General features: G+C 36.7%; 1 protein-coding gene across 6 annotated transcripts in view; it reads left to right on the top strand.

The window, feature by feature from the left end:
• EXOC6B (exocyst complex component 6B) overlaps nt 1–25,616 on the top strand; it is a 729,400-nt gene that overhangs the window by 404,451 nt on the left and 299,333 nt on the right. For all 6 annotated transcript variants that reach the window (XR_004352738.1, XM_032652455.1, XM_032652454.1 and 3 more), the window contains one exon: nt 17,759–17,870. Coding sequence is in view for 5 of the 6 variants with exons in the window: in XM_032652455.1 (XP_032508346.1) it covers nt 17,759–17,870 (112 nt within the window). In the remaining variant the exon portion in view is untranslated. The remainder of the gene's footprint in view (nt 1–17,758; nt 17,871–25,616) is intronic.

Genomic DNA, 25,616 nt, shown 5'->3' with positions numbered 1-25,616 from the left:
AGTTTTCTTCCTTTGTGACATCTTTGTCTGGTTTTGGTATCAGGGTGATGGAGTCCTCATAGAATGGGTTTGGCAGTGTTCCTACCTCTGCTATATTTTGGAAGAGTTTGAGAAGGATAGATGTTAGCTCTTCTCTAAGTGTTTGATAGAATTCGCCTGTGAAGCCATCTGGTCCTCGGCTTTTGTTCATTGGAAGATTTTTAATCACAGTTTCAATTTCAGTGCTTGTGATTGGTCTGTTCATATTTTTATTTTTTCCTGGTTCAGTCTTGGCAGGTTGTGCATTTCTAAGAATTTGTCAATTTGTTCCAGGTTGTCCATTTTATTGGCATAGAGTTGCTTGTAGTAATCTCTCATGATCCTTTGTATTTCTGCAGTGTCAGTTGTTACTTCTCCGTTTTCATTTCTAATTCTGTTGATTTGAGTCTTCTCCCTTTTTTTCATGATTAGTCTAGCTAATGTTTCATCAATTTTGTTTATCTTCTCAAAGAACCAGCTTGTAGTTTTATTGATCTTTGCTATCATTTCCTGCATTTCTTTTTCATTTATTTCTGATCTGATCTTTATGATTTCTTTCCTTCTGCTACCTTTGGGCATTTTTTTGTTCTTCTTTCTCTAATTGCTTTAGATGTAAGGTTAGGTTGTTTATTTGAGATGTTTCCTATTTCTAAAGGTAGGATTGTATTGCTATAAACTTCCCTCTTAGTACTGCTTTTGCTTCATCCCATAGGTTTTGGGTTGTCGTGTCTCCATTGTCATTTGTTTCTAGGTATTTTTTGATTTCCTCTTTGATTTCTTCATTGATCACTTGCTTTCTTTTTAAATCCATTAATTCACTCTGTGTTTTTTTATTGGTAAGTTTAGTTCATTTACATTTATGGTATTTAGTGGTACGTTTGTATTCATTGTGGTTTTTCTTGGTTTTCTGGTTGTTTTTATAGTTTTTTTATTGTTGTTGTTTCTTCCTTCTTTTGCTCTATTGCCTGTGATTTGATGAGTAGTGTTAGTGTTATGTTTGGATTCATTTATATTTTTTTGCCTGTGTGTCTATCATAGGTTTTTGGTTTGTAGTTTCCATGAGATTCATATGTGACTACACACACACACACACACACACACACACACACACGATTATTTTAAATTGAACATCTCTCACCTTTGAATGCATTCTAATAACCCTTCATTTTTCCTCTCCTCTACATTTAATGTTTCTGTCATCATATTTTATATCTTTTTGTTTTGTGTATCCATTCACTACTTACTGTGTATATAGATGATATACTTTTGTCTCTTAATCTTTCTATGAGCTTTATAAGTGATTGATCTACTGAATTTACTGTATGTATGCCTTTATTAATGAGAGGTTTTCTTTAATAATTTTCATGTTTCTGATTGTGGCCTTTTCTTTCCTGCTTAAAGAAGTCCCTTTACTGTTTCTCCTAAAGCAATTTTAATGGTCCTGAAGTCTTTTAGCTTTTGCTTATCTATGAAACTCTTCATTTCTCCTTCAAATCTGAATTATAGCCTTGCCAGGTACAGTATTCTTTGTTGTAGTTTTTTTCATTTCAGCACTTTGAATATATCATCACTCCCTTCTGGCTTGCAAAGTTTCTGCTAAAAATATCAGCTTATGGTCTTTTACTAATTCTCTTGTAATAACTAGTTGCTTTTCTCTTGCTGCTTTTAATAATGTCTCTTTAGCTTTTCCCGTTTTAATTATAATGTGTCTTGGTGTGGTCCTCTTTAAGTTCATCTTTTTTGAGACTCTGTGTTTCCTGGATCTGGATTTAGGTTTCCTTTTCCAGGTTAGGGAAATTTTCAGCTACTATTTCTTCAAATAAATTCTGTGCCTTTTTCTATCTCTCTTTCCACTCTGGGACCCCAATAATGCAAATGTTAGTATGCTTTATTTGTCCTGATGTCTCTTAAATTATACTCAATTTTTAAAAAAATTTTTTGTGGTATGCGGGCCTCTCACTGCTGTGACCTCTCCCATTGTGGAGCACAGGCTCTGGATGTGCAGTCTCAGTGGCCATGGCTCACAGGCCCAGCCACTCTGCAGCATATGGGATCCTCCTGGACCGGGGCACAAACCCACGTCCCCTGCATCGGCAGGCGGACTCTCAACCACTGCGCCACCATATATAATTTAGGGAAGCCCTAAATTATACTCAATTTTTGAGAATTCTTTTTTCTTTTTTTCCTGTTCATTTTGAGTGCTATTACTTTCTTCCAGTTCACTGGTTTGTTCTTCTGTATTATCTAATTTACTGTTGATTCCTTGCATTGTGTTTCTTATTTCAGTTATTTTATTCTTCAGTTGTTCATATATTTTTTTAACTCTTCATTAAATCTATAACTGTGTTCATCCATTCTCCTTCAGTGTTCGTTTAGCATTTTTTTGACCATTACCTTGTACTCCTTATTGTGTAGATTGCTTGAGATAAGCACTTTGCTTTTTTTTGTTCTTCTGAGGTTTTGTCTTGTTCTTTTCTTTGGAACACATTACTGTGCCTCCTCAATTTGTCTTATTATCTGTTTATTTTTATACATTAGGTGGGTTGGTTACATTTCCAATCTTATAGTGGCCTCACATAGGGGACTTCCTATGGGGCCCAGCAGCATACTCCCATGTGGTCACTTGAGATATATGCTCTAGGGCGGCCCCCTGTGTGGACTAAGTGGATCCTTCTTTTGCAGCTGACTGCAGTGGGTACTCTGTCAGGAAAGGCTGACCCCTGGCACAGTTGGCTGCTAGGTCCTGACTTGTCTAGTGGCTGCTGGCTTGTGATGGACTGTGCTAGGTTCTGGCAATGCTAGCTGTATGGCCTGGGATCTTACAGGGCTGGTGCTGACCTATTGGTAGCCAGGCCTGGATCCTGGTGTCAGTGGTTGCTTAGCTTAAGAGTCTTGGAACTAACGCCAGCCTACTGGATGGTGGAGTGGCATCCTGAGGCAGCTGGCTGTTCGGCCCCAGGGGTCCCTAGACTGGTGGGCTGGTGGGTGGGGTAGTGTCTCAGTGCAGCTGTCTTGAGGACTCCATGGCCCATGGGCTGGTGCTGCTTTGATGTTGGGCATAAGCCCCCATGGATAATAGGTTAGAGGGAGGAATCCAAAATGGTGCTTGCCAGTATCAATGTATTTGTGGTACAACATGCTTCCAAATATGGCTCCTGCCAGTGTCTCAGTTCCCAGAGGGAGTCCCAGTTGCCTCCTTCCTCTTTGGAAGATTCTCCAAGATCAGCAAATATGTCTGACTAGGTTCCTTTTAAATCTCTGCCTCTTCACTGGGCCTTGGAGCATGAGAGACTTTGTGTGTGCCATTTAAGAGTGAAGTCTCTGTTTTCTATAGCCCTCTAGCTCTCCCATACACAAGCCTCACTGGCCTTAAATGAGACATTCTGGGGAATCATGTAAGTGCAGGACCCCCAGACTTGGGAGCCCAATGTGGGGCTCAGACCCTTTGCCTCTTTGAGAGGTCCTCTGCACTTGTGATTATTTTCTGATTTGTGGGTTGCCTCCCTGTGGTTGTGTGTCTCGACTATACCAAGTCTCTGTCCCTCCTACCTGTCTCACTGTGGTTTCTTCTTTATATATCTTTAGTTGTGGCAGATCTTTTCTGTTAGTCTTTAGGTAGTTCTCATAGATAGTTGCTTTATATATAGTTATAATTTTGTTGGGCTTTTGTGAGGATGTATCGTCAGGGTCTTGGCCCCTCTATTCTTTTTGATACTATTCTAAATGATATTGTTTTCTTAAGTTTCTTGGCCCCTCTATTCTTTTTGATACTCTTCTAAATGATATTGTTTTCTTAAGTTTCTTTTTTATATAGTTTCTTGTTAGTGAGTAAAATCTCAACAGACTTTTGTATATTGATTTTTTATCATTCATCTTTACTGCACTTGTTTATTATTTCTGATATTGTTTTGGTGGAGTCTTTAAGGTTTTCTATATACAAGATCATGTTATCTGCAAACAAAGACAACTTTTTCCTTTCTCTATTGCATACCTTTTATTTATTATTCTTGTCTAATTGCTCTGGCTAGGACTTCTAAATTCTGGCTAATGACTAGCTAGGACTTCTGAATAGAAGTGGTAAGAGTGCACACCTTTGTCTTTTTTCTGATCTTAGAAGACAATATTTCAGCTTTTCTTTGTTGAATGTGTTGTTAGCTGTGAGTTTGTCATATACGGCCTTTATCACGTTGAGGTATGTTCTTCTGTATCTAATGTTTTAAGAGTTTTTACCTTGCAAGGTTGTTGAATTCTGTCAAATACTTTTTCTGCATCTATTTAGATGGTACTAGGATTAAAAAATATTTTAAATTTTAATGTTAATTTTCCAATTTTCCTTTTGTTATTTCTCATTTCATACCATTGTGGCTGGAAAAGAGACTTAAGATTTCAGTCTTCTTAAATTTCTTAAAACTTGTTTTGTGGCCCAACATATAATATATCCTGGACATTGTTTCTTCTATGCTTTAGAAGAATATGTGTTCTGCTGCTGTTGGTTTAAATGTTCTGTGTATGTCTGTGAACTTTATTTGATCTTTAGTGTCATTAATGTCAACTACTTTCTTACCGATTTTCTATCTTGATTATCTATTGATTAAAGTAAACTATTGAAGTCCTGTACCATTAATATAATGCTGTTTATTTTTCCCTACAGTTCTTTTAGTATTTGCTTTATATATTAGGTGCTCCAATGTTGGGTGCTTAAATATGTACAGTTCTTATATCCCCTTGATTAATTAATCCCTGTATCATTAATTAGTGATCTTCTTTGTCTCTTGTGACCGATTGTGAGTGAAAGTGTATATTGTTCTGTATAAGTATAGTGATTCCTGCTCTCTTTTGGTTACCATTCACATGGAGTATGTTTTTCTGTCCCTTCACTTCAGCCTATATGTGTTGTTAAAAATAAGGAAAGTCTTTTGTAGGCAGCATATTGTTGAATCCTGTTTTTTTATCCATTAGCAATGATGTGTAGTTAGGTTGGAGAATCTAATCCATCTACATTTAAAGTAATTATTGATAGAGAAGAAGTAATTATTGCCATTTTGTTAATTGTTTTCTCATTGTTTTGTATTTTCTTTGTTCCTTTCTTGCTGTCTTCCTTGTAGGTTTGTTGATTTTTTGAAGTATGCTTTGATTCCTTTTCTTTAACATTAGTTTGGCTTCTTGAGGTTTTTTTTGTTTGTTTGTTTTTACTGTGAGGTTTATATAAGGCATCTTAAAAAGTCTCTTTTAAGCTGTTAACAACTTAGCTTCAATTGAATCTAATAACTACCCCTTTTCTCCCCCCGCAACACATTTTGTGCTATTGATACCATTCTGTGTATTTTTTTGTAATATGTATCCATTAACAGACTGTTGTACATATAATAATTATTAATATTTTTGTCTCTTAACTTTTACAGTAGATTTCAAACTGACTTATGTACCATCATTACAGTGTTATGCTCTTATGAATTTGTGTATTTGCTTTTACCAGTGTGTTTTATACATTCATACATTTTCATGTTGTTACTTTGCCTTTTAAAATTTCAATTTGAAGAACTCCCTTTAGCATTTCATATAAGATATGTGTAGTGGTGATGAAAATCCTCCACTTCTGTTTGGGAAAATATTTAGCTTTCCTTTTTTTCTTAAGGACAGCTTTGATGCATATACCATTTTGGTTTGGCTGTTTTTTTCTTTAAGTTCTTTGAGTATATCATCCCACTGCTTCCTTAGCTGCAGTGTTAAACGTATTCTCTTGCTTCTTTCAGTATTCTCTTTTTGTCTTTGACTTTTGATAATTTCATTATAATACTTTTGGCTGTAATCTTCCTTTGGTTGAACTTGCTTGAGGTCCTTTAAGATTTATGTATCTGTATGGCCATATTCTTGCCAAAATTTGGGAGGTTTTCAGCTATAATTTCTTTTTTTTTTAACATCTTTATTGGAGTATAACTGCTTTACAATGGTGTGTTAGTTTCTGCTTTATAACAAAGTGAATCAGCTATACATATACATATATCCCCATATCTCCTCTCTCTTGCATCTCCCTCTCACCCTCCCTACCCCACCCCTCTAGGTGGTCACAGAGCACCAAGCTGATCTCCCTGTGCTATGCGGCTGCTTTCCAGCAGCTATCTGTTTCACATTTGGTAGCATTTATAACTCTATGCCACCTCTCACTTCGTCCCAGCTTACCCTTCCAACTCCCCATGTCCTCAAGTCCATTCTCTATGTCTTTTCTTGTATTGCCCTAGGTTCTTCAGAGCCACCTTTTTTTTTTTAGATTCCATATATATGTGTTAGCATACGGTATTTGTTTTTCACTTTTTGACTTACTTCACTATCTATGACAGACTCTAGGTCCATCCACCTCACGACAAATAACTCAATTTCGTTTCTTTTTATGGCTGAGTAATATTCTATTGTATATATATGCCACATCTTCTGTATCCATTCATCTGTTGATGGACACTTAGGTTGCTTCCATGTCCTGGCTCTTGTAAATAATGCTGCAATAAACATTGTGGTACATGACTCTTTTTGAATTACGGTTTTCTCAGGGTATATGCCCAGGAGTGGGGTTGCTGGGTCGTATGGCAGTTCTATTTTTAGTTTTTTAAGGAACCTCCATAGTAGCTGTATCAATTTACATTCCCACCAACAGTGCAAGAGGGTTCCCTTTTCTCCACACCCTCTCCAGCATTTATTGTTTGTAGATTTTTGATGATGGCCATTCTGACTGGTGTGAGGTGATACCTCAATGTAGTTTTGATTTGCATTTCTCTAATGGTTAGTGATGTTGAGCATCCTTTCATGTGTTTGTTGGCCATCTGTATATCTTCTTTAGAAATGTCTATTTAGGTCTTCTGCCCATTTTTGGATTAGGTTGTTTGATATTGAGCTGTATGAGCTGCTTGTACATTTTGGAGACTAGTCCATTGTAAGTTGCTTCATTTGCAAATATTTTCTGTCATTCTGAGAGTTGTCTTTTCGTCTTATTTATCGTTTCCTTTGCTGTGCAAAAGGTTTTAAGTTTATTAGGTCCCATTTATTTATTTTTCTTTTTATTTCCATTTCTCAAGGAGGTGGGTCAAAAAGGATCTTGTTGTGATTTATGTCATAGAGTGTTCTGCATTTGTTTCCTCTAAGAGTTTTATAGTGTCTAACCTTACATTTAGGTCTTTAATCCATTTTGAGTTTATTTTTGTATATGGTGTTAGAGAGTGTTCTAATTTCATTCTTTTACATGTAGCTGTCCTGTTTTCCCAGCAACACTTATTGAAGAGGCTGTCTTTTCTTCATTGTATATTCTTGCCTACTGTATCATAGATAAGGTGACTGTATGTGCATGGGTTTATCTCTGGGCTTTCTGTCCTGTTCCATTGATCTTTATTTCTGTTTTTGTGCCTGTACCATACTGTCTTCATTACTGTAGGTTTGTCATATAGTCTGAATTCCTGGAGCGTGATTCCTCCAGCTCCATTTTTCTTTCTCAAGATTGCTTTGGCTATTTGGGGTCTTCTGTGTTTCAATACAAATTGTGAAATTTTTTGTTCCAGTTCTGTGAAAAATGCTATTGGTAGTTTACTAGGGATTGCATTGAATCTGTAGATTGCCTTGGGTAGTTTAGTCATTTTCACAATGTTGATTCTTCCAATCCAAGAACATGGTATATCTCTCCATCTGTTTGTATCATCTTTAACTTCTTTCATCAGTGTCTTGTATTTTTCTGCATACAGGTCTTTTGTGTCCTTAGGTACGTTTATTCCTAGGTATTTTATTCTTTTTCTTGCAAAGGTAAATGTGAGTGTTTCCTGAATTTCACTTTCAGATTTTTCATCATTAGTATATAGGAATGCAAGAGATTTCTGTGCATTAATTTTGTATCCTGCTACTTTAGCAAATTCATCCGTTAGCTCTAGTAGTTTTCTGGTAGCATCTTTAGGATTCTTTATGATACTCATGTCATTTGCAAACAGTGCCAGCTTTACTTCTTCTTTTCCGATTTGTATTCCTGTTATTTCTTTTTCTTCTCTGATTGCTGTGGCTAAAACTTCCAAAACTATATTGAATAATAGTGGTGAGAGTAGACAACCTTGTCTTGTTCCTGATTTTACTGGAAATACTTTCAGTTTTTCACCACTGAGTATGATGTTGGCTGTGGGTTTGTCTTACATGGCCTTTATTATGTTAAGTTCCCTCTATGCTTACTTTCTGGAGGGTTTTTATCATAAATGGGTGTTGATTTTGTCAAAAGCTTTTCCTACATCTATTGAGAGATCATATGGTTTTTCTCTTTCAATTTGTTAATATGGTTTATCACATTGACTGATTTACGTATATTGAAAAATCCTTGCATTCCCTGGTTAAACTCCATTTGGTCATGGTGTATGATCCTTTTAATATGCTGTTGGATTGTTTGCTAGTATTTTTTTGAGGATTTTTGCATCTGTGCATCAGTGATATTGCCTTGTAGTTTTCTTTCTTTGTGACATCTTTGTCTGGTTTTGTTATCAGGGTAATGGTGGACTCATAGAACAAGTTTGGGAGTGTTCCTTCCTCTGCTCTATTTTGGAAGAGTTTGAGAAAGATATGTTTTAGCTCTTTAAATGTTTGGTAAAAGTCGCCTGTGAAGCTCTCTGGTCCTGGGCTTTTGTTTGTTGGAAGGTTTTTAATCACAGTCTCAATTTCAGTGTTTGTGATTGGTCTGTGTATATCTATTTCTTCCTGGTTCAGTCTCGGAAGGTTGTCCTTTTCTAAGAATTTGTCAATTTCTTCCAGGTTGTCCATTTTGTTAGCATGTAATTGCTTGTAGTAATCTCTCATGATCCTTGTATTTCTGTAGTGTCAGTTGCTACTTCCCCTTTTTCATTTCTAATTCTATTGATTTGAGTCTTCTCACATTTTTTTCTTGATGAGACTGGCTAATGGTTTATCAATTTTGTTTATCTTCTCAAAGAACCAGCGTTTAGTTTTACTGAGCTTTGCTATTGTTTCCTTTATTTCTTTTTCACTTATTTCTGATCTGAACTTTATGATTTCTTTCCTTCTGCTAACTTTGGGGTTTTTTTTGTTCTTTCTCTAATTGCTTTAGGCATAAGGTTAACTTGTTTATTTGAGATGTTTCTTGTTTATTGAGGTAGGATTGTATTACTATAAACTTCCCTCTTAGAAGTGCTTTTGCTGCATCCCGTAGGTTTTTGGTTGTCGTGTTTTCATTGTTACTTGTTTCTAGGTATTTTTTGATTTCTTCAGTGATCTCTTGGTTATTAAGTAGTATATTATTTAGCCTCCATGTGTTTGTAGTTTTTACAGATTTTTTCCTGTAATTGATATCTTGGCTCATAGTGTGTGGTTGGAAAAGGTATTTGATAACGATTTCAATTTTCTTAACTTTACCAGGGCTTGATTTGTGACCCAAGATATGATCTATCCTGGAGAATGTTCCATGAGCACTTGAGATGAATGTGTATTCTGTTGTTTTTCGATGGAATGTCCTAGAAATATCCATTACGTCCACCTTGTTTAATGTGTCATTTAAAGCTTGTGTTTCCTTACTTATTTTCATTTTGTATGATCTGTCCATTGGTGAAAGTGTGGTGTTAAAGTCCTCTACTATGATTGTGTTACTGTCAGTTTCTCGTTTTTTGGCTGTTAGTATTTGCCTTATGTATTGAGGCTTCTTGGTGGCTGCAGCAGCATCCTTAGCGTTTTATGCCCATCTCTGGTGTCTGCACGGCTCGCACCCGTCTCTGGAGCTCATTTAGGCGGTGCTCTGACTCGCCTCTCCTCGTGCACCTCGAAACGATGGTCTGTTGGCTCTTAGGCAGGTCCAGACTTTTTCCCAGACTCCCTCTCGGCTAGCTGTGGTGCACTAGCCCCCTTCAGGCTGTGTTCACACAGCCAATCCTAGTCCTCTCCTTGGGATCTGACCTACAAAGCCGGAGCCTCAGCTCCCAGCCCCCATCCATCCTGGCAGGTGAGCAGAGAAGCCTCTCTGCCTGGTGAGTGCTGGTCGGCACCGATCCTCTGGGCGGGAATCTCTCTGCTTTGTCCTCTGCACCCCTGTTGCTGTGCTTTTCTCTGTGGCTCTGAAGCTTCCCCCCTGCCAGCCCCCATCTCCGCCAGTGAAGGGGCTCCTAGTGTGTGGAAACTTTTCCTCCTTCACAGCTCCCTCCCACAGGTGCAGGTCCCATCCCTTTTCTTTTGTCTCTGTTTTTTCTTTTGCACTACCCAGGAACTTGGGGAGTTTCTTGCGTTTTGGGCTGTCTGAGGTCTTCTGCAAGCATTCAGTAGGTGTTCTTTAGGAGTTATTCCACATGTAGATGTATTTCTGATGTATTTGTGGGGAGGAAGGTGATCTCCACGTCTTAATCCCCCACCATCTTGAAGGTCTCTTCCAGCTATAATTTCGTTAAGTAATCTTTCTCTTTTTCTTTCTTCTTTTTCTGGGATTCCCATAATGTGTATATTTGGTTTTTTAATGGTAATCAATAGGTCCCTATGCTTTCTTTATTTATGTTTTCTCTTTGCTCCTCTTTCTGATATCAAATGGCCTGTCTTCTAATTCCCTGATTCTTTCTTCTGTATGACTTAGTCTTCTCTTGAAGCTCTCTGCTGAATTTTTCAGTTCTATCATTGTATACTTCAGCTCCAGGATTTCAGTTTGGTTCTCTTTTATGGTTTCTATATCTTTATTAACCTTCTCTTTTTGTTTGTGCATAGTGTTCCAGATTTAATTTTCTTGTCTTTCTTTGTTTTCTTGCATATTATTGGGCTTAAGATGATATTTCAGATTCTTTATTAGACAGTTTGTATGTCTCTGTTTCTTTGGGATTCATTACTAGAACATTATTTGGTTTGTTTGGTGGTGTCAGGTGGTTTGTCAAGTCTTTGTGATCCATGTAGCTTTGTGTTGATGGCTCTGCCTTTGTGCTTGTCTTTGGGGGCATGGAGTTATGTGTCTCCCTCCAGGTCCCTGGGTTGTAGGACTATTCCTATACCATGTCTGAAAGGGTCTGGAGTCAAAACACAGGACCACTTCAGGTTTCACAATTAGAATGACTGATAGATTGCAGCTGCGTAATTGCATTGAGGGATTCATCTGGGGGTGCTTATGGGGATTCCTTGTGGTGCGTTTCTGGGCAAATAGGGTTTCTCTTGGACCATAGTTGGGAGTGGCTGGTGCCAGATTCCAGAGACACTTCAAGATCCACAATGAGACTGAGGTCAGTGGGCCTATCTCTAGGGGCACATATGAGCGTGTCTCCTGCTGGATCCCTGGGCAGGCAGGACTGCCTCCCATCCATGGCTACAAGGGGCTGGAGTGAGGTCATGGGGCACTTCAATATCTATGGTCAGATTTGAGGTTGGTGGCACTACCTCCAGGTTCATGGAAGGGTATGTGGCCCGACAGGTCCCTGAGTGGACTGGAGTACTCCTGGTTTGTGGCTATGTGAACATGGGGTCAAGTTACAGGGATTTTTTTAATATTTGCAATCAGACTGAGGTTGGAGAACTTGCCTAGGTTCATGGGCAGGCATGTCTCTACCCAGTCATATGCAGGCAGGGTTGGCAGCTAATAGGGTCTGGAGTTGGGTCATGGAACAATTCAGTGTTTACAGGTAGAACTGAGTTTGGTGGGCCTATTACCCTGTTACCCTGGATGCCTGTTACTGCATCCTTTGGCAGATGGTGATGATGGAAAGGCCAAACAGGCTGTGTCCGTGGGTGGTCAGGGGCCAGAGTCGGTTCCTGTGTCTGTAGCTAGGACTATGGTTAGCAAGTATGCCACCTGCTTGAGTTTGGGCTTGCCTTCTGAAAGCAACCCTCCTTAGTCTTGGGCTCTGCCAGATTTTACAATCTTCTTTCCTGAATCCAGAGTTCCACAAGAGTACTTTTGTCTCTGCTTGGCTGCCAAATTATTGTTGCTGAGAAGGGATATATGTGCAGGACTTCCTGTTCTGTCATTTCTTTTTTTTTAAAATTTAATTATTTATTTATTTTTGGCTGTGTTGGGTCTTCGTTTCTGTGCGAGGGCTTTCTCCAATTGTGGCGAGCGGGGCCCACTCTTCATCACGGCGTGCAGGCCTCTCACTGTCGTGGCCTCTCTTGTTGCAGAGCACAGGCTCCAGACGCGCAGGCTCAGTAGCTGTGGCTCAGGGGCCTAATTGCTCGGCGGCATGTGGGATCTTCCCAGACCAGGGCTCGAACCCGTGTCCCCTGCATTAGCAGGCAGATTCTCAACCACTGCGCCACCAGGGAAGTCCCCTGTTCTGTCATTTCTAATATCATGCCTTTATTTTTAATTGCTCTTAAAGAAAATTGCTTGTGTAAAGGAAAAATAGTAACAGTGTCTAGTAAAGGAAAAGTAAATGTAAAAGTAAATGTATGGTAATAATAGGACAAATGACATGAGAGAGGAATTTGATTTACTGTTTAAGGTTTTTACATTATACATGAAGTGGTATATTATTTGAAAATATATTCTGTTATATTCTCTCTCTATATATAGTGTAACGTATAGCAACCACTGAAAAAATGGTCAAAAAAACATGAAACAGGTGAAAGTAATAAGCCAATAATGAGGATAAAAGGAATCATAAAAAGAACACTCAACCTAAAAACAGTCAACAAGAGTTAAATGGGATATAGAACAGGTAGAACAAACAGAAATCAACCATCAAGGTGGTAAATTTAAATCCAATTACAACAGTGTTCCTGTACACTTGAATAGAATGTGTATTCTGTAGTTGTTGAGTGTTGTATTCTCTAAATGACAGACTAAGTTTATTAATAGTATTGTACAAATTTTCTGTATCCTTCCCTTTTTAGGTCTACTTTTTCTGTCAATTACTGAGGCGTGTTAAACTATCCAGCTATGATTGTAGATTTGTCTATTTTTTTGTGTGATCTCTCAAGTTTGCTTCATTTATTTTGAATATATCTTTTTAAGTTCATAAACAGTTTGATTGTTATATCTTCTTATTGTATTCATCCTTTTAATTTTGTGAAATGTCCCTCTTTATCTGTGTTAAAAATTAAAATAATCATTGTCTTCTTTGCCTAACATTAATATAACCATTACTTTCTTTTATGGTATACATTTGTCTGTTCTATTACTTATAACATTTTCTTCTTTTTTTATCATGTTATTTTCAAATAATTTCAACATTAAGGAAGAATTTCGAAAATGTGATGAAATGAAATTCTCCAATTTTTGACTTTTTGCCATGTTTGCTTTATTACTTCCTCCCTCTCTCTTTGTCTGTCTCTCTGTATGTGTGTGTGTATGTAGTATTTTAAGCCCTTATGGTTTATGTTAATTTTGATTAACTATTTAAGATGTTGTCTGTTTTCTCCATATAGTTATAATTTTTCCTTTTGTAATAAGTACTGTTTGTTTTGAAATACGTTGAGACCATGTATTTATTTTTTTAGTTACCAGATGTCCTTCACTTCTTTCCCTCTTATAGTATTCATTAGTGATTCTTGCCTGAAATCAGTTTTTTTCTCTAATAATCATTAATATATGATTTTAACTAATTTATTTTTTTAATTCCTTTTATATGTATTACTTGGCATTCCATATTAAGGAGTCCTTCCCCATTATCTATCTATACAGCTAGCTAGCTACCTACCTACCTACCTATCATTTCCTATATCATATCAGATTCATGGATTCTTACTTCATTCAGTTGGGTTATTCCTTTAATGACCTTATTCATTTTGATACTCAAATTGTCCCAGATGTAGCTAGTGTGAGCCACTTCAAGCTGGCTCCTGTGCCTTGTTGATGTGTTCTTATCACTTTGGGGACATTTCCTAACTTAAGCACGATATTATTCATTTTTTCAAGGAGCTCAGTTCTTTTTAGTGCTGAATGGCATCTTGACAGTAAGATCTAGACATGCTCCTTGTATTTAAATGTGTGTCATTTTGAATCAACAAGTAGTTTGGTATTGGTTTTTTATTCATTCTGCCTAATTGGAATGTTTATTCCATTACATTAATATATTTAGTGATTTGTTTGGATTTAAACCTTTCATCTTGCTGTTGTTTTTCTATTTGTTCCATTCATTTTTTTTTTTTGCTCCTTTTTTTCCTTTTTTCCTTCCTGCTTCTCGATTAAGTTTTATTAGTATTATGACTTAGTTTCCGTATTGGCTTACTGGAGTATAACTTTTAGTTTTATTTATTATCTGTTTGTGTGTTTGCTCTGGGAATTATAGTGTGTATCCTTAACTTATCACAGTTACATGTAATTTAAGAATCTTACAGCAGTATAGTGTAATTTATCTTTTCACTTCCTTTTCTGATATTGTTGGCATATACTTACTTATACACTTGTTTTTTTTTTTTTTTTTTTTATTTTTTATTTTTTATTTTTTTTTTTTTTGCGGTGTGTGGGCCTCTCACTGTTGTGGCCTCTCCCGTTGCGGAGCACAGGCTCCGGACACGCAGGCTCAGTGGCCATGGCTCACGGGCCTAGCCACTCCGTGGCATGTGGGATCTTCCTGGACCGGGGCATGAACCCGTGTCCCCTGCATCGGCAGGCAGACTCTCAACAACTGCGCCACCAGGGAAGCCCTATACACTTGTTTTTAAACACTAAAATATGTTACTGTTTGTGTTTGAACATTTGATAGTATTTTAAAATTCAAGAAAGAGAAGTAGTTCATTATATTTATCCTCATATTTGCTATTTCCAAGCCTTGTCCTTCTTTCTTACAGATCTGTGTTACCCTTTGGTATCATTTTCCTTCAGTGTGAAAAATTTCTTCTAGCTCTTCTTTTAGTGTATATCTGCTGGTTTAGATTTTCTTAGCTTTTGTTTGTGTAAAAATATTTTTTCATCTGTTTTCAAAAATATATTTTTTAAGATGTAGAATTCTAGGCTGGCAGTCCTCCCTTTCCCCACACTTTAAAGATGTTATTCCTCTGTTTGCTTTCATTGTTTCTGAAGAGGAATAAGCCATTATTCTTATTTTTGTTCCTCTAACTGTATTGCCTTTCTTCTCTGGTTGCCTTTAAGGTTTCCTCTTTGTCTTTGCATTTTGCAATTTAACTGTGATTTTCCTGTGTGAGGTTTTATTTGCATTAATTGTGTTGGGGTTTTGTTAAACTTCTGAGATCTGTGGGTTGAGATCTTTTATTAGGTTTGGAGGTGATGTTGCCAATTTATCCTTATATATGTCTCTTTTCTCATTTCTTCCTCTTCTGCAATTCCTAGCTACTTGATGTATCATTCAGATTTCATCATTACTTGAGTGAACTGAATGTGAGTCTCAGTTTTTATTAGTTTCAAATTACTTCTGATTTTCAGTTCTACAAATGCTATGGTAGAAGTCTTTTTGTCTTTAAGCCTCTGAAATTCCAAAGCTTTTATCCAGGGGCTTATCTTTTATTTTAACAGGATTTGAGTTGGGCTGGGTTTCAGCTTTAGTTAGTTTTTACTCTCCTTTGGATTGAATTCGAGTAGAGCCTTGGAATCTAAATCCCTTTCAAAATTTGCAAGACTTCTCTCTGATTTCTAGCACTACCCCTACCATTTCTTATGGAACAGAATTCTTATAGGCGAGAGTTGTTGTGCAACTCTCTCCTATTATTTTTGTTTGGGGGCTCTTCCAAGATTCCAATCTGTAATAGCAGCCCACACTGTTAAGGGGTTGGATGATTTTTTTTTTTTGTCCCACCAAAGTCTCTCAGCGTATAAGTATTTCACTCCCTCATCTATGTGTACCCAGATTAGGCAATTGGCCTTAGATATGAAAGTAGCTGCTACTCTTTGCTTATCTTTCAAGGGCTTTATCCCAGTATGCAATTTAATTCAGTTATACATTTTTTGTGTTAATTATACTTCATTAACATTAAAGGAATATACAGCTTTTAGCTTAGATCTAGCTTTCTTGTGCTTTTGAAGGTAGTGACAGTTTTTCTCAATCTTCTACATCATATCCAAGAATGGAACTTCTACTAGATCTTCGTAAAGCATAATAGAAATAAGTAATAAGTAGAGATGCCAGGAGAGTGATTAATATCAGGGGCACCAGATTATTTTGGACACCTGTGTTAATCACTTTTATAGCAACCTGTACTTATTCATAACTCATATTACAATTGATATGATATAATTATGAGTTTAACATATGAATGTAGGAACCATGACTATTTCTTCACCACTGTAATTTCAATATTCCATCAACACAATGCCCAGCACCTTATATATTTTTGGAATGAAGTTTTAAATTCAGTAATAGTTTTTGAAAGGGTAGCAATAGGCCAGAGGTTATTGTTCAATTAAATATATCTTTACATGGACCCTGTAAAAATATTTTGAGGTATCGTTTTTTCTAACTGAATTTCCTAACTGAATTCCTTGCATTCTGTAGTCTTATTTATTTCTAATATTTTTGTCTTCCACATAGCATGACAATGTAGCTAGCCTGTATATTTAGTATTTTAAGATTTTTAATTGAACTATACTAAGCCTCTGATTTTATTCTGTAGAAAAAAATCAATGAGATAAAATTTGTGACCATTGTTCACAAGCAATAAGTTATTGAAAAAGAACTGCTCACAAATCTTTACATTTATTTCTTGATAAAGAAGTATCATTACAATAGTGACTTTATTATTGAAGAAATATTTGTCTCAAAAGGATATCTTTTATAGAAACCATCTTGAGTGATGCTTTCAGGGGCTTATGAAGGATGTATAGGTCTAGAATTTCATTTGTTGGTTGCAAGATTGTTGTTTTCTTTTTTAAACTTTGCATATAAAGATAGCTTTGGAATCATTTTTTTTACGTTTAGTTTCCTTTACTGAATAGAAAATGTCATTATTGATAATTTTTGGAATAATAAGGGTTATAAAACATTTATGCAGAATTAAACTACTGGTTTAGTTTCAAAGTCAGTGGTTACCAGTGAGGAGAGGGGAGAGAGGAGGGGCAAGATAGAGGTAGAGGATTAAGAAGTACAAACTACTATGTACAAAACAAATAAGTTACAAGGATATATTATATAGTACAGGCAATATCGCCCATATTTTATAACTTTAAATGGAGTATAATCTTTAAATTTTTTTATTCATTATGTTGTGCACCTGAAAATTATAAAATCTTGTAAATCACTTTTTTAAAAGTCCAAAAAAAGTTAACTATTGGCTTGAAACATTCATTTTGGAATGAGAGCTAAATAGACATTATATGAAAGATGATGACATAGGAGCAGAGATACATATTTTTTTTTTTAGGGACTTTATCAGCTAATTGTGCAGAAAGTCTACAAAGAGATCAGGTTGAAAAATTATAAATATTAACTGGGAAGGAACTTGAATGTATGGGAGAAATAATGGTTTCAGAATACAGAATCATGTTAGAGAACTCTGTCCTGAGATGCAGTATAGCATAGTATTTAAATACTGTAGCCTTTAGAGCTACACTGCCTGTATTAAAATCCTTTTTTGCTATCTACTCACTGTGTGACCTTCAGCAGGTTACTTAACTTCTCTTTACCTTCATTTCCTCATCTGTAGAGATAATACTAAAACTAATTCATATGGTTATTATGAAGGTTAAATGAATTTTGATACATTAAAATACTTGGAATCTAATTTCTGATATACAATAAATGTTATTTCTTGTTGCCATTATTATCATTATTATTATTACCATGAGTACCACTGGCACATTGTTTGTTTGCAAAATAATTTTCCTACCCGGTATGATTGACTCTTGACATTTCCTTTTCAGTTCAACTGAAGTTGATGACATGATTCGTAAATCTACAAACCTGTTGCTAACTAGGACTCTGAGCAGCTCTCTGCAGAATGTCATTAAAAGGAAGAATATTGGACTTACTGAGGTAAAGCTGCTCTTATGGGAGGCAGCCAAGGCAATTTGTGAACAGATGTCCTAAGCTCTGGGGCTTGTGTGTGAATTAATTATAATTTTCTATGTGCTCTATCATGTTCTTTCTGATGGACTCACGGTGAAAGTACAAAATAAATTCCTTGTGTTTTTCATTCAGTGCCTTGGAGAAAGCCATTATTTTTTGGAAAAGTCACTTTTTTTCTCTCTCTCATTGTCTTCTCTAGTTTAACTGGTTCTCCTTTCTGAGGTTGTTGGGTTAAATTTGTATTATTTGCCATTGATTATATTAAAAAATTGTTAGTTGGAGAATAGAGTCAACATCAGTGTCCTATTTAAAATAATGGCAGTTCAAATACAGCATACAGCATGAAATCACATTTTGTCTACGTAAGTCATTGATGCCAGGGATATTGGCATTCATAGTCACTGGTTAGCGTTAGATTTTGTTTTTGAGATACATCGCGTGTATGAGTGGTAAATTACTCTTTATTAGCATGTAAGTCTGGGGATTTGGGATTGAGGAAATGTGAGAGAAGGGCAGTCATTACATTTCTGTGGAAGCTTACACAATCTCACAAAGGGTGGAGGGTTATTGTACATAGGTTGAGAACAGTATCTTGGCAAACTGAAGATTTGATGCATTGGCGTAAGTCCTAAAACTTAGAAAGATGCGACATTTCTCTTCTCTTAGAAACCCAGGTTTGTATGGGAGCCTCAGCCTCTCATTTTATGGAAATTAGAGTGCCAAGTGTGAGAGAGCTTGGAGGAATTTTCTTCACAGGTGAAGGGAAGGGCTGTTGGTCATCTGTTTTTAGAGGTGGTATAGTTTCAAAGTCAGTTGGTCTAGGAAAAATTGACATTTTCAGATATACATTATCAAGGATGAACGTCAGTAAGTGGTTAACGATACTGACCCATAGATGAGTACAGCTGGAAGACAGGTGAACATCTATTTCTGATTTTGGAATGATTGTTTCTTTTCCTGTGTTAAGATTTAAAAACACTATTAAATACTGTATTATAATATGGGACATTGGCAGTGATTGAATTCTACTTATAACCAACTTTTTTTTTACAATTTAAAGTCACATTCGACATTATTTGGACAATCCCCTCATTTTGCAGAGCTTCGTTTCTCTTGCCTGGTGTAGAAATATTAAGCATTGCCATTATGTGTCTGAGAATAGGCTAACTTCTTTTGTAATCAGGAATGCTACAGAAAAGCAAAGTTGGATTGAAAATTTGGAGGTTCTTATGCTTTTGTAGATTATTCTGTTCTCCTTTTCTGAATCCCAAGTAGGACAGAAAATTTATTTTATGAACTACCTCTACATTAAAACTCTTGATATAATTCTTCTTAGGCCATTTGATTTATCAATCTCTTAAAAGCCATTTTATTTAATTAATTTACTTTTATTTAAGTATAGTTGATTTACAATATTGTGTTAGTTTCAGGTGTACAAAAATAAATCCATTTTAAACAAGTAGCATAGCAGGAACATGGTGTGATAGAAACAGCTTTGGACACAGAAGACTCTGGAATTTAGTTGTGACTATGCCATTGATTTACTGTAGCATCTTAAAAGAAGACCTAACTCCTCAGTTCTTCAGTTTTCCTGACTCCATTGTCCATTTCAAAGACACTGTACAGATCAAGTAACAATAGGAAGAAGCAGTAGGAGCTTATCAAGAAATACTGTATCAGAGTTCTTGACATAATTTCAGTGAATGCTAAATGTTATTCCTAAGTCATTGGATCTGTTTCGGCAAAAATACTTTTGTTATCAAAATCTTTACATATGAATGAAGGAACATCCACACAAGTTTATTTATTTTGGCTATGATGGTGGTGTGTACCTGTATAGACACGTACAAAACCAGTGATTTTTTCCATCACCAACCAGTAAATCTTTGACTAACTCTATTATTCACCTTTTATGAAAGGGAGGACATTATATCCTTCTTTATAGGTAACTAAAGTGATTTCACATCTGGAATCATCATCAGTAATCAGCAGTGTTTGTGGAACAATTTATATTCTTCAGTGTCCATTCACAGATAATCACCTTATTTATTACAATAACATTTGAAGCAGGCTGGGCATGTGTTATTATTTCCATTTTATAGAAGATGTAATTAAAGTTCAAGGAGAACGCCCAAGCTAGCAAAATGATAGAAATGAGACCTAAGTTCAGGTTATTTTTTTCCCCAAACTTACTCACTTTTACTATAGTGTACTACTTTCCATATTGATTTAATTATTCTGTCATAACAAAGATAGAGGTTTTTACAGGAGGTCCATAGTAACATCGAAATTGTTCTAGTTAGAGGTGATTTTGTAACAGGGAGCAGATATCCACTCAAATGATAAAAGTATTATAAGCACTCAAAACTCACAGAATCCTATTTCTGGTTACCAGATAAATAATTCTTTTAGTATTTAAAAGTTTGTATAAGCTAATGTCTTTCTGCCTGTCTTGATTTGAGGTTATATGGTATCTTATCTCTTATTTTTTCTGTCCATATGCTCTATTCTTTTATCTCTTTCTCTCTATATACTGGCTTTCATGCTTTTCTCATGGCTTCTTTACTTCCCCATGTTAAGCCAACTCTACATTACCTTTCAGTTCTACCACCTACTGTAACTTGAATGCCTTGTATTCTCAGACCCTAAGTGATGATCTCTAGTTCAGTCAGCAGACACAGCTGTTTTCCTAGGGCTGCTTCTTCCAAGTCTGTGAGAAGAAGGTCAGTCAAGAGTATATGTTCTAAAGCAGACTGCCCAGGTTTCAGTTCTGGTTCTCCCCTTAATAAATGTGTTCTTGGGAAGATTGCTTGGCTTTATGTGTAAAATGGGGACAATAGTAGCATGTATTTCATAGGATTGCTGTGAAGATTAAATGAACATGTAAAGTGCTTAGAATAGTGCCTGGTTCACAGTAAATACTCAGTGCATATTGCCTATTACTAAGAAAGAGATCTGGGCAGGTAAACAGTGGTTGTTAGGGCTAGTATAGAAATGGAGTTTTTCAAATAAGAGAAGTCAGAAGATTAGAACAAGATGTCCTGTTAATTAACTTTACAATATTTATTGAGTGCCTACTATGTGACAGGTACTGATCTAAGTCTTAAGAATAAATAAGTAAACAACAAGAACATCAACAAAAGAGATTCTTGCTTATATTCTAGTGGCAGAAAACAGGTAATAAATGGTACAGAAAATAAATAAGTAAATCATCTAGTATGATAAAAGGTCGTGAATGCTTTGGAGAAAGAGAAAGAACCTGGGTTAAGGAAATCAGGAGTCTGGTGGAGGTTCAAGGTTGGTCTTATTAAAAAGAGCAACATCTTTTTTTTTTTTATTAATTTATTTTTATTTTTGGCTGTGTTGGGTCTCCTTTTCTGTGCGAGGGCTTTCTCTAGTTGCGGCGAGCGGGGGCCACTCTTCATCACGGTGCGCGGGCCTCTCACTACCGCGGCCTCTCTTGTTGCGGAGCACAGGCTCCAGACGCGCAGGCTCAGTAGGTGTGGCTCACGGGCCCAGCTGCTCCGCGGCATGTGGGATCTTCCCAGACCAGGGCTCGAACCCGTGTCCCCTGCATTAGCAGGCAGACTCTCAACCACTGCGCCACCAGAGAAGCCCCAAAAAGAGCAACATCTTGACAGTAAGTTATTATTGAAGGGAAAAGAGCATTTTTTTTTTTTTTTTTTTTTTTTTGCGGTACGCGGGCCTCTCACTGTTGTGGCCTCTCCCGTTGCAGGAGCACAGGCTCCGGATGCGCAGGCTCAACAGCCATGGCTCACGGGCCCAGCCGCTCCGCGGCATGTGGGATCTTCCCGGACCGGGGCACGAACCCATGTCCCCTGCATCGGCAGGCGGACTCTACCACTGCGCCACCAGGGAAGCCCAGAAAAGAGCATTTTTGACAGAAGTTAGAACTAGAGCAAAGGTCTGAAGGTAGTTAAGTTATTGGCAAGTTTAGGGCATAATAAGGAAGCTGGGGTAGCTGGAATGGAGTGAGTAAGGGGAAGAGAAACAGTAGATTAGATCAGAGAGGTACCAGGGGTACATGGTAGGCCATTATAAAGAGTTTGGCTTTTATTTTGTATGAAATGGGAGCCATGGCAGCATTTGATTAGTGGCATCATCTGACATATTCAAAAAGGATCACATTGACTGTGGTATTAAGAATAAACTGTAGGGTATAAGCAGGGAGACCAGTTAGGAAGCTATGACAGTAATCCAGCAAGACTTGATGGAAACTTGGGTGATAGAGGTGGTGACAAGTGGTCCTATTTGGACTGTAGAGCCAGCATAGTTTCCTGATGGTTAAAAGTAAAGGAAGCAAGAAAGGAATTGAAGATAACCCCTCAATTTTTTTTATCTGATCAGCTAGAAGGTTGCATATACCATGTGCTATGATGGCAAAATCTTCAACTAGAGCTAAATTTGGGGTGGAGGAAGATTGGGAATTTGGTTTTGGACATATTCAATTTGTAGTGTTTATTAGACATACAGTTTGAGATACTGAGTTAACAGTTGTATGTATGAGTTTAGAGTTTGAGAAGGCAGTTCGGCTGGGAGATAAAAAGTTGGGAGCATAAAAATGATATTTATGGGCTTCCCTGGTGGCGCAGTGGTTAAGAGTCCGCCTGCCGATGCAAGGGACACGGGTTTGTGCCCCGGTCCAGGGGGATCCCACATGCCACGGAGCAGCTGGGCTCATGAGCCATGGCCACTGGGCCTGCGCATCCAGAGCCTGTGCTCCGCAATGGGAGAGGCCACAACAGTGAGAGGACCGTGTACGTCAAAAAAAAAAAAAAGATCAAAAAGTCTACAATTAATCAATGCTGGAGAGAATGTGGAGAAAAAGGAACCCTCCTACACCGTTGGTGGGAATATAAATTGGTACAGCACTATGGAGGACAGTATGGAGGTTCCTTAAAAAACTAAAAATAGAGCTACCATATGATCCTGCATCCCACTCCTGGACATACATCCAGAGAAAACCATACTTTGAAAAGATACGTGCACCCCAGTGTTTATAGCAGCACTATTTACAATAGCCCAGACATGGAAGCAAACTAGATGTCCATCAACAGATGAATGGATAAAGAAGATGTGGTATATTTATACAATGGAATATTACTCAGCCATAAAAATAATGAAATAATGCCATTTGCAGCAACAAGGATGGACCTAGTGATTATCCTACTATGTGAAGGAAGTCAGACAAAGGCAAATACCATATGATATCACTTATATGTGGAATCTAAAAAATGAATCAAATGAACTTACTTACAAAATAGAAACAGACTCACAGACTTAGAAACTTATGGTTACCAGAGGGGAAAGTTGAGGGGGAGGGATAAATGAGGAGATTGGGATTAACGTATACACACTACTATATGTAGAATAGATAATCAACAAGGACCTGCTATATAGCACAGGGAACTCTACTCAATACTCTGTAATAACCTATCAATATATGGGAAAAGAATCTGAAAATATATATATAAGTATGTATAACTTAATCACTTTGCTGTACACCTGAAACTAATATAACATTGTATATCAACTATAAATTAAAAAAAAAGATTTGAAGTAAGTTTTAAAATAAGATTTCTTTTTTTCTAAACCTTTGCTTTTTCACCAGACTAATTTGAAAATGATATCATGGAGAGAAAGGAGATAAACCACTAGTTTATTAATCTCAGAATATCAGAGAATTAGTTAAATTTGGAAGGTTTACAATGAATCAAAGGATACTCTGGTTCTTTGTGAAGAATGTATTGATAGAAAGTCTTAAAATATAAATTAGATTTAAAAGAATTAATTTATTACAGATGATAGCAGAATACCTTCACTTAAGTCCCTACTCAAATGTTATTTCCTTAAGGAGCCCTCCTTGACCACCCTATCTCAAAATAGCTCAGATCTAACATCCCCATGTAACTCTTTATCCTCCCTTCTATTTCCAGTGTTTTATTACCACCTGCCATCATACTATTTGTTTATATGTGTATGTGTTTACTGTAATATCCATGAAGCCAGGGACTTTGTCTTGTGTATAACTGTGGACAGCTCTATCCCAGTTCCATGGCACATAGGAGTTATTAATTAATGAAAGAGAGAAGAAAGAAAAAAAAGAAAGTAGGTAAGTAGGTTCTTAGGGCAAAGTTAAAGAAATTTAGAGGTCCTGGTAGTGACACCATTTTGAATACTTATAATTTTATGATTATAATAATGCCCCAGAAGACCTGAATAAATGACCAATGATTTGTATTAACCCTTTGTTTTTATTATAGTCTGGATTGATGACCATATCTCCCACATACCATTTGTCTTCATCCCCAATTGTTAACAGCAGTGATATTCCTAATATTTTAAAACATTTTATATGTAAGTCTTTTCAAATATGAGCTCTGTACTAGACCTTTGAATTTGCAACCAGGAGTTCCAAGTATTTTAGCAGTTTATGTATTTGCCTTGGATAGGGTATAAAATGAGTAGCTGACACAGCTTTTAATACCCTTGCTGGGGTGAAATGGAGATAAAATTCCTTGAAGTCTTATGGATAGCTTATTTTTGTGAATGAGAACCAAGGCTGTTATTTAGTTCTTCAGCTTCCTGCAAATCACTATTTGAGAGGCATTGATGGTGTGGAGAAGAGTCATTTTCTTGGTTTGGATTAGTCTATTCGGAGCTTCAATGTACTAAATTCTCTGATTTGGGAAACAAGATAATACTCATCCTAATTACAAGTAGATGTGTATACCCCAGAAGTAATTTATAATTGGGAATGGACACCTAAATTTGTGGAATTTAGGGCTTAGTTTTGAACTATTAAAGAACATGAAGCCTTTTTTTTCCCTGCAGTTGGTCAAAAATACGAATATCTTCTGTGATCATGGTTCAGACTCTGCTGTGGTAATCGGAGCAGGGTTGGAAAAGAAGTGACTTCCACAGTCTAGTCTGTGCCTTTCTTATTAGATTCTCTCTGATACTAGGAAGGAAAGACAAAAAATTTCTGCTTCTTAATGGTTTTTAGCCTAAGTGACTTCTGTCATTTAGCTGTGAGAGGTGTGTGTTTGCTTTATAGTGTTTTCTTTTCTTCTGGACAGGTTTCACAGAACTCCACTTTATATAAGATATAACCAATATCTTAATACATTGTTAGTTCCATGTCCTTGAAACGATAAGGACAGTTTGGATGGCTACAGTGATATATTTTTGTAAGAGAGGGGGAAGTAGGGGCTAGAAATATCAAAGGAGCTCAAACTCTGATGGAAGTTGATACTTGAAATTGCTTCATTTGACCCTTAAGTTCAAAATTACCCCCAAAGCATCTGGCTTCACATTTGTAAATGCCGTTTTAAGGATTTTGGTTAGCTGTCATTCAGGAGTAGAGATCACTTAGACCTCATTAACAGACAATATTCCCTTTGAAAATGACATGGTATCTACTGTAATCCTAGAGTGTTTTAATAGTCTATTCTATGCTCAGCAATGAAACATTTCATAAGTGACTGACAGCCAATTGATGTAATTCATGGTGATCTTTTGTGTTGACAGATCTTTAAAAAGTCATGGGAAATTACTACTGTACCCAGTGAAGCTGCCTCTTTATTTTTTTTTTTAACTGCCAATATCCTGCAAAACACGACAATTTTCTCTTTGACTGCCACTGTTTTTTATTTCTATAACATGACATGATTCCTCCTTATTATTAGGATT

This window comes from Phocoena sinus, chromosome 13 (genome assembly GCF_008692025.1).
Source record: "Phocoena sinus isolate mPhoSin1 chromosome 13, mPhoSin1.pri, whole genome shotgun sequence".
Classification (NCBI taxonomy): domain Eukaryota; kingdom Metazoa; phylum Chordata; class Mammalia; order Artiodactyla; family Phocoenidae; genus Phocoena; species Phocoena sinus.
This window is presented reverse-complemented; position numbering and strand designations above follow the sequence as displayed.